This window comes from Triplophysa dalaica, chromosome 5, assembly GCF_015846415.1.
Source record: "Triplophysa dalaica isolate WHDGS20190420 chromosome 5, ASM1584641v1, whole genome shotgun sequence".
NCBI lineage: Eukaryota > Metazoa > Chordata > Actinopteri > Cypriniformes > Nemacheilidae > Triplophysa > Triplophysa dalaica.
The window spans coordinates 2361434-2370409 of record NC_079546.1 but is presented as its reverse complement, the minus strand read 5'-3'; the positions used below and the strand labels follow the sequence as shown (position 1 = coordinate 2370409).

The window sequence follows — 8976 nt, the reverse complement described above, 5'->3', positions numbered from 1 at the left end:
CTGAGAAAAGATTTGTCAGATGTGGGCACTGATGTTTCTGCTCAGACAATATGGGGCACCCTGCGTAATGAAGGCCTCCATGCCAGAACTCCCCAATGTTACACAATGGGTGTGTGATTATATTAAATGAAGGGCTTACATATATGCTTACAATAAGCAGCTACACATCTATTAATAAACTTCCAGAAGTGGACACATTTGGACGTCCAGGGACGAGCAGAAAAGACGTGGAAATCACGCCTGGCCAGGTGCCGTTAAAGGTTTATGTTGGAACTATTTTTCAACCGTGACGGGACGTGTCGGACTGACGTCTTTTCAACGGTCAGAAAACGTCCAAATGTTAGTTGGGAATCGGCAATGATCGTAATGTTAATATACACCTGCTCATATCAGGTTTGATCAAAGGACGTGTAATATTTTTAAGAAAATAAAAGATTTGGACACCTTCTCAACAGGATAATGAATGGAAAGGATGTTCTCATATTTACTATGGAAAGCAACCTATCCCCATGCGAAACAGGCATGAAGCAGAGTTCTTATTGACCTTTTACAAAAACAAAAAGATATTGATTGTAAAGATGTAAAATAAAGCGCTTATTGCTGATTTATAACACCTTGCACCTGATTATTGTATCTAAATATTGAATTCAGGACAGAGTCGTGTCTTTAAAAAACCCATGGATTATTAACAAAAGGTAAATACGCTTCGTATTTTGCATTCTGTAAATAAGGCCTGTCATTGCGACTGGGAGAAATGACTCATTATACAAACCACCAAACAAAATACAGCCAAATGCTAAAGAGGTAGAATGCCCTGAGTCTTATGTTCTGAAAATGTGATCATTCTTTCAAACCAGAAAAAATCAAATTCAAATAAATGTACCCTCTTTACAGTGTATAATTCATATGTATTTATAGAACCCCATTGGCAGAAATATTTTTTCGTTTTAAACATTGAGCTAAAATTGTAATAGGCTACTTCTCATTTTGCGTCTCGAGTAAATCTATATTGATTTAAGATTTTTTTACTGCAAAGCAAGATACAAATTCTGAGTAAGAAATTAGTTTTGTTATAAATGTACTCCTGCCTCCCCCAGTTTATCGCAGACTCGGATTTTCAATTTTAAAATATGACAAGCCATGAAAGCATTGCTTTCTTTCAATTTCTGTTAATGATTTTTGGAAAATGAACATGGTTTAACCACACAATTCCACCTCAACTAAATAAAAGACTTACATTTTTTGTAAAAAATTTACAATCAGTGTACATAAACGCTTTATTAATGCGTAACACATCGATAAAACAAAAGCAAACCTCAAGAATGACAGTCAACAGCAATATGAAAGACTGAGATCATGATACTAAACTTATTAAAAAAATCAGGTTTATTACATCAAACATAATTTTTATACTTTTTCTAATACATGTACAAACATTAGTTTTGTGTTGTTAAAAAATATACCTTTTTTGCGCTGTTTCAGTTTAAAAAAATATTTTCTGTTGTTTTCTCCAATTATTTTCTGAAAGTAAAGGCGAACAAAAACAACATTTCATTATAAATTTGGGAGACATGTTCACAGAAGTAAACAAAACACATTCTTATCAGAAAAAGGGAAAAACAATTCTGCGGCTATATTCTGTCTGTGTGGTATGCCCAACCAGGATATCTTCTAGCCCTGCCATCTGCACCTGGCAGGAACCAGGCCTGTGTGAAAATAATTTATTTACAATACTTACAGTTCAGCACCGTGTGCCAGCATCAGAGAAATTATGAGTACCCTTAATGCGCTTTATAACCAGTTGGAACTTGTGATTGTGTGTTTTATGCATTTGATGATATTTCTCATAGAGTCAATGTAAAACCTTTTGTGTTTGATGGGTTTGAGGATGCAATTAAAGGTAAAATGTGGTCAGCCTAGAAAATCTGAATTTGTTTGTAGATTTATTTTTTTAGGCATCTGTTTGGTCGAACTTTTATTTTACAGATGTAGTGTACTGGAGTGTCCGTGTCTTCAGTGTCTGTTCAGCAATGACAGGTTCCTGGTAAAACACAAACTTGGGACAGGTCTGGCCATAATAATGACATCAACCAGTCTTGGATGTTAATGATTGAAGTTTGGCCCACGAGTCCATCCAAATGATGCATAAATAACCATTAAGATCTATAAATAAGTCAGACTTGTAAAAGTGCTTTTTGGCTGTTAAAGATATTTTTTGTGAAATTGATTTGAATTTCGGAATTTTTGGAAAGATAAAGCGACACATATACAAGTAAGTTTATATAGAAAATAAAATAGGATTTACGATATTAAAATCATATTATTTTAAGGCAAAGGCTAAAAGTACAATATTATAATCGTATCAATACAAAATAAACTTAGAATGATCTTTTTTTAATGTGGCCCTAGTCCTATTTTTATGTATAGCAATGACATTGAGTACCATCTTTATTTAGTAACTTCATTTTCTGCTCATGATGAGATCATTTTAATTGTTACTTTTTTTGGGATTTTGCCTTTTCTTCACTATACTTGATCATTTTTTAATATGTGGGAGTCAAGAATGATTCCTGGAATGTGCTTTGCTTTGAAACTTACATTTATGCATTTAGCAGACCCTTTTATCCAAAGTGACTCACATAAGTATACATAGGTATTTGCAATCCCCTGGGATCGAACCCACAACCTTGCGTCGTTAACGCTTTGCTCTTACTACTGAGCTACAGGAAAGCTATGCTAGGAAATTATGAAAGTTATGCAACCGTATTTGATTTGGTTAGTTCTGAAAGCCAGACTGTGTCTAACATTTATTTCTGTGACTATAATGAGTCCTCACCTGGGACTGGCAAATATTTGCATTGAGCGAATATCACCATTGACATTACAAGCATAGCAGTCAAGCCTCGCCCATTCATTTGAACATCTGCTCTTACACATTTAAATCTCTTTAGTGTCTTACACTTCTCACCAAGAGATTAGGTACCATGAGGCCAAAGTAAATAGAACTTTGCATTACAACACTAGCACCCAGCAATTCTGGGGTAAAAGTGACTCGGCAGTCCAATTGTTTTTTGCTATTGCAATGGTAACATCAGCTGCTTTGTTTATTAAACATTATAAAATTAAAGTTGAAATCCAATAAAGGTCTACACTAATCAATAAATCCCTTTAACTTCATATTTTACAGACTTTTGTGTACTTGATTTTTTACACAAAAGCTTTTCTCTTCAGAAACCAAGACACTTAAGGTTAAAATTCGTATAAGCATTTTAAACACTGAATTAATACCAACATATGTTAATCTTTTTCTTTTATTAACTGTATCAAATGTACAAACAAAATAGGTAAACAATCTTATTTGAAAAAAATACACCAATTATCAGAATGGGAAAATAGGCTTATTCAAATAAAAATTATATTCTGTATATTAACTGATATGCTATCAGTGACATGCACCCATTATATTTAAATGTAATTTATTCATTTAGCAAATGCTTTTATCCAAAGTGATTTAAAAATGAGACTGCGTTAATATCTTGTCAAGGGGGTGGAGGGTTTTGGAGGTGGGATGTAGATTTTGGGAAGGGCCATGGCTTAAGTGGACAAACACTTCAATGTGCAAACACAACTGAAGATTTTCAGAACTGAGCTGTGGCATCTGGACAGGTAAACATCTAAATTTGCAATAATAATGTGATATGAATTAAATATAATATAGTTTTCATGTATTGTAATATATAATGTTAATGTTGAGCTTTCAGGTGAAATAGCAGTGTGCGGCTGTGTGTCACTTTACACATTTTTAGCTCTGAAAAAGCATATTTCCCAAAATACACTATTATCATGTGTGTTTATTTTCCAAGTCTTGTTTTGAAGGAATATGCTGTACGTCGTGTGGATTGTTTTAGTTTTGGGTAAGATTTGTCATAAACACATTAGTTTGTACAAATTGTGAAAGGTGTGTGAATTTCACGGATTTTTTATTATCACTGGAACACGCAGGTATGATTCACACAACCCCAAATAAAGCAGCTTCAGTCCGACTGGTGAATGGAATGTCTTCTTGTTCTGGACGTGTCGAGGTTTTCTACAGTGGTCAGTGGGGAACGGTGTGTGATGAGAATTGGGGTCAGGTGGAGGGTGTGGTGGTGTGTAGAGAGATGGGCTGTGGACCATTGAAAGAGGAAAATCAAAGATCATTTTTTGGAGACGGCACATTACTGGGATTGATGACTAAAGTTGAATGTGTCGGCACTGAATCCAGTTTGATTGATTGTCCATCAGACAAAGAGCAAAGGTCATGTGATAATAAAAATGCTGGAGTCATTTGTGCGGGTAAGTGCAAACAATTTATCCATGAACAGCATGTTTAGTATTTATGTATCCTAATGGGTTTAAATATTTTCTGATCATACTGTGTCTTATCTCACTACATGGACGTTAGCCAATGTTAGACTGATAGACGGCTTCGACTCTTGTTCTGGACGAGTGGAGGTGTTTAAAGATGGTCAGTGGGGAACGGTGTGTGATGATGGCTGGGATCTGTCGGATGCTTCAGTAGTGTGTAGAGAAGTGGGCTGTGGTGATGCTATAGAAGTGAAGAGAGGCGGTTATTTCGGACAAGGATCAGGAGGACCAATAAAGATACACAGAGTTAACTGCGCTGGAAGTGAGTTAATGTTGAGCAGTTGTGTATCTGATGATGGCGCTGTGGATCCGAAAGTTTGTGATATTTCCAAGACCGCTGGAGTCATCTGTCAGTGTAAGTTACTATCCACACACCTGTGTTTCTGTGTATATCTGTCAAATCAGTAATAATCAGAACAATATGATAGATTCATATGTTTTTTGACATCCCTTTCTCTTTTTGACTATAAAGCCCTCGTAAGGTTGGTGAATGGTGATAACTCTTGTTCTGGGAGAGTGGAGGTTTACCATGATAGACGATGGGGAACAGTGTGTGATAGTGAATTGGACAGCTGGGGCAGCATTGATGGACAAGTTGTTTGTAGAGAAGTGGGCTGTGGAGATATAATAAGGGCAGAGGGACATGCCTATTTTGGCAAGGGCTCAGGACCGATATGGTTAAGTTACGTGAGGTGTTCAGGTTTAGAAACTACTGTAAGATACTGTGGATCAAGGTCATTGGGAGACAACATATGTCAACATGACAGTGATGCTGGAGTTCTCTGTAAACGTAAGTAAAGCGAATTTTGCAATAAAATGAAAACCATCACAGATTGATATTTGTGTATCTTATCTGTGTTTTACAATGAACATGTTTATTGAAAAAAAAATAACTTTTACATTTTGTTTGTTTATTGGTACAAATATCAGACCCCGTCAGACTGACAGGAGGAAGCACTTGTTCTGGTGTGGTGGAGGTTTATCGTGGTGGTCTGTGGGGACCGGTGTGTTATGATGGTTGGGATCTAACAGATGCTGCAGTGGTGTGTAGAGAACTGGGCTGTGAAGATGTTATAGAGGTAAACAGTTCATTAATACAGGGACCAGCAGTGATGAATAATGTCGACTGTGACGGGAGTGAATCTACACTGATGCGCTGTGGCTGGTCTGCACAAAACTGTTCTTCTAACCGACATGCTACAGTCACATGCAGATGTGAGTAGGAATGTAGATTTATTAGTATATTTCCTACACAAAGGTCATTAAAATGGCTTTACACAGAAATCTGACTATAATGTGAGAATATGTGTGTTTGGGACATATTCATGTTTCACTGCCATGTTTTTCAGCAATAAAGGTAGTGAACGGGTCCAACCAGTGTTCTGGAACAGTGCTGATTTTTCATAATGGAAGATGGGGGTCGGTGTGTGATAATGGTTGGGATGTATCAGACGCACAGGTGGTCTGCAGAGAGCTGGGATGTGCACGTGGGGAGGCAAAGGTGCAGGCTTACTTTGGGCTGCTTGAACAAAAGTCGTGGATGGCAGGTGTCGGTTGTACAGGAAACGAGCGCTCACTCATAGAATGTTCCTCTAAACTTGGAAGCGACCTTTGTGGTCCTGAAAATTATGCAGGGGTTATATGTGAAGGTAAAGCTCTATATTTTTCTGTATATTTTTGGCGAGCTGACAAAACGTGCACTTTTCTTTCATTCCGAATATTAATGACGTGATAAAGGCATATTACATACACACAATTACATCCTATGGTTTCTTTTGCAGAAATGACTTTTAAATACAGGTTGAGGATTGAGGTGAAGGGTGACCCCTCTGACCCTGCCGTCAGAGACATCATTCTGAGAAAGGTAACAGTGACCCCGCATGCACAGGATCCGATTCCTTCAAACTCTCTCTCTGTTGGTGTTTGCAGCCGTTTAATCTCACTGTCTGTCCTCTTGAATCAGATACAGGAGAAGGTACACAGCCATGGGAATTTCACACTCAGCTGGAAAACTCATTCTAATGGGACCATCTTTCAGCCCAAAAACACTTTTGATCCATAAGTTGATGAATATTTCGTTACACTTGTACACTCGGTAACAAACTGGAACTTTATAGGGGAGTTATACCGTAGTCTGTTTAAATACTCGATTCTGATTGGCTGGAGGGTGTGCATTAAAACCATTTAATACACAGGCAGTTCCAGTCAGTTGATCAACATTTGAAATGAACTGACTAAAATGACTGACAAAATGTTCACCTGTCTGAGCAAAAATTACACAGTAACAGCATTAACTTTGCTAATGACCATGGTATAAGGAGGATAATCCACGGATAGCCATGCATTGGGATTGTGTCGCAGATATGTGGGGAAACATATGCTATGTACTCCCATGCTTAAATGTTACAATACTCCCCAATCTTAACAAACGTGATTATGTCATACATGCAAACATGTTTTCATTTAGTGAGCAGATTATTTCATGATTTAGAACTGCAGTTATTGTCATTTTTGCTTTTAAATCCTCATTTATTATTGAAATGATCATTTTTTCAAATGATTGCTTTAAATTATTTACTGCTGAGCATTAATCTTAAATCATCTGCTGAGTCAATCTTATAAATAAACGTAAGTCAAATACATTGTGTTGTTGTTCAGTTCACTTCATTGAACTGCATTTTTATTGCATTAAAACCTTATTGCTAAATTAGTAGTCATGAATTGTTCGACTGGTGTCATGAGTATTAAAATAAGGCGGAGTGGAAAATGACTTAGTAAATCAAATTTACTGAACAGGTCAGTCTGTACTTTAAATATCCAAAGTAAAATATTACCACATTAGACAGATTTCAAACTACACAACAAATGAACATTTCTAAAGATTCTATCAATAAAGTATTTCTCTTTCTACATGTCATTGATGTTATATGGACAAGCTTAACTTACATTTTTAAGTAATTAACAAACAAATATAAACATGTATGAAAATTGTATTCTTTATTATATGGAGAGTTAATTTCCAAAACAAAAATACTGTTTTTAATTGTGTTATGTTTTTATTGTGTTAGTTTCCTGCATTTTTGTGTTGTTATTATTACTTAACCAAATCTTGATATTTTGGAATACACCATAAAAACATATTTTTTTACATATATCTGTTTTGCAAATGAACTCTTTATATAATATATGATATAAAACATTTGATTATACTTTAATGATGTAAGGTGGCTATTTTAAACCTGAATGTGGAGAGAATACAATTATAATGTAGCTTTTGAACGGATTTGATTGGTGTCATTTTTTGTTATTTAAATATTATATTTATATTTCCAAAAATATTTATGTTAAAAATAAAAAAATAAACAACAGCTATTATAATCAGGTTGGCTCACAATATGCGTGTAGTGAGGGTTTGTAAAACAAACGCACAGCGCCAAATAGACCTGCGGGTCCAAAAGAGTGAGTTACGTTTTTTAGGATACTCAAATCATTTGTAAATCATTTGCAACAGGTAATGAACTGTAGAGATTTAGTAGTTAAAGCAGCCTATTTCCATACAAAATGAGGACACAGGGTTCTTTTTTGACGTTTTCCAAAGAACAAGCTAGTGAAAAACTTTTAGTCAACTCGTTTAGTCAACTTTTGGGGAAGCAGTTTATGTAGACTAAATTTACTGAGTAACTAAAAAAAGAAAAAAATAGTTAACAGTTATTTAAGAAACAAGCAGATTTCTAAGTTCTTTCAACTTTAAGTCCCAACTCAGATGATTAAGTTTTCATTTAACTTTCTTTTAGTAGTTCAACGCATTATATAAACACTTTAATTAAAACACATCAGAACATTGGTTAAGAAACAGCTTGTGTTGATTCTACTTTTAGCGATAGCTGGATTGTATCATGCACTTACCCCTCAAGAATAAACCTCGATCATGGGGAACAAAAAACATCATTCATTAAAAACAAATACATCATGCCACTAGCTTTTTTGACAACAACAACTCCAGCAGCAGTAGCATAAATATGTCTGCAGACACCAAAACAGTAATATTTTCTAATTGAAACTAATTGATCATTGCGCAATTCATGCTAGGAACTGTCTGTGGTTTAGATTCCATAGTTTGATAAATTGGGCAAACTTTTGACCATTTCAAACAAAAATTTAAATATCTAAGTCCAGTTAACAAAATAAATAATCTTGGTCAGCAACAAGTTTAGTCTGAATCTGATGATAATATTTCTCACTAACGAAAGAAATTAAACCATTTGTATTTTATGGGTTGGAAGATGTATTTACACACATTTGACTGAATCTGATTCAATGTAAAGAGGGGTCAACCAACAGAATCTAAATTTCTTATTGTGGCAAGCTCATTTATTTTATAGGCATCTCATATGTGAATATTGTTCGTATTTTCACAGACAATATCCTGTGGTGTCAATGTTTCGTGTCTGTTCACTGACGTCTGATTATTTGTGACCGGTTTTATTTCTGAGTAAGTACAAACAATTGTTGTCTGGGCATGAGAAAGACGTTTAGACGTTGAGTGAAGTGAATGTTGGGTCTGGAGTC

General features: G+C 35.4%; 1 protein-coding gene across 1 annotated transcript; it reads left to right on the top strand.

Annotated features, from left to right (window-relative positions):
• Positions 1-4126: 4126 nt before the first annotated feature.
• Positions 4127-6808, top strand: LOC130421223 (scavenger receptor cysteine-rich type 1 protein M130-like). The gene is made up of 7 exons (XM_056749006.1): positions 4127-4335; positions 4445-4762; positions 4880-5197; positions 5338-5622; positions 5757-6056; positions 6189-6271; positions 6371-6808. Exons 1-7 carry the CDS (start codon positions 4161-4163, stop codon positions 6467-6469), a joined length of 1578 nt encoding a protein of 525 aa, XP_056604984.1. The 5' UTR covers positions 4127-4160; the 3' UTR covers positions 6470-6808.
• Positions 6809-8976: the final 2168 nt, after the last annotated feature.

Coding starts and splice junctions, on each gene's coding strand:
- LOC130421223 (XM_056749006.1), top strand. CDS start 4,161: ATGGGCTGTGGACCATTGAAAGAGGAAAATCAAAGATCATTTTTTGGA. Junction 5,198..5,337: donor TGCTGGAGTTCTCTGTAAAC/GTAAGTAAAGCG, acceptor TACAAATATCAG/ACCCCGTCAGACTGACAGGA. Junction 6,272..6,370: donor GAGACATCATTCTGAGAAAG/GTAACAGTGACC, acceptor CTCTTGAATCAG/ATACAGGAGAAGGTACACAG.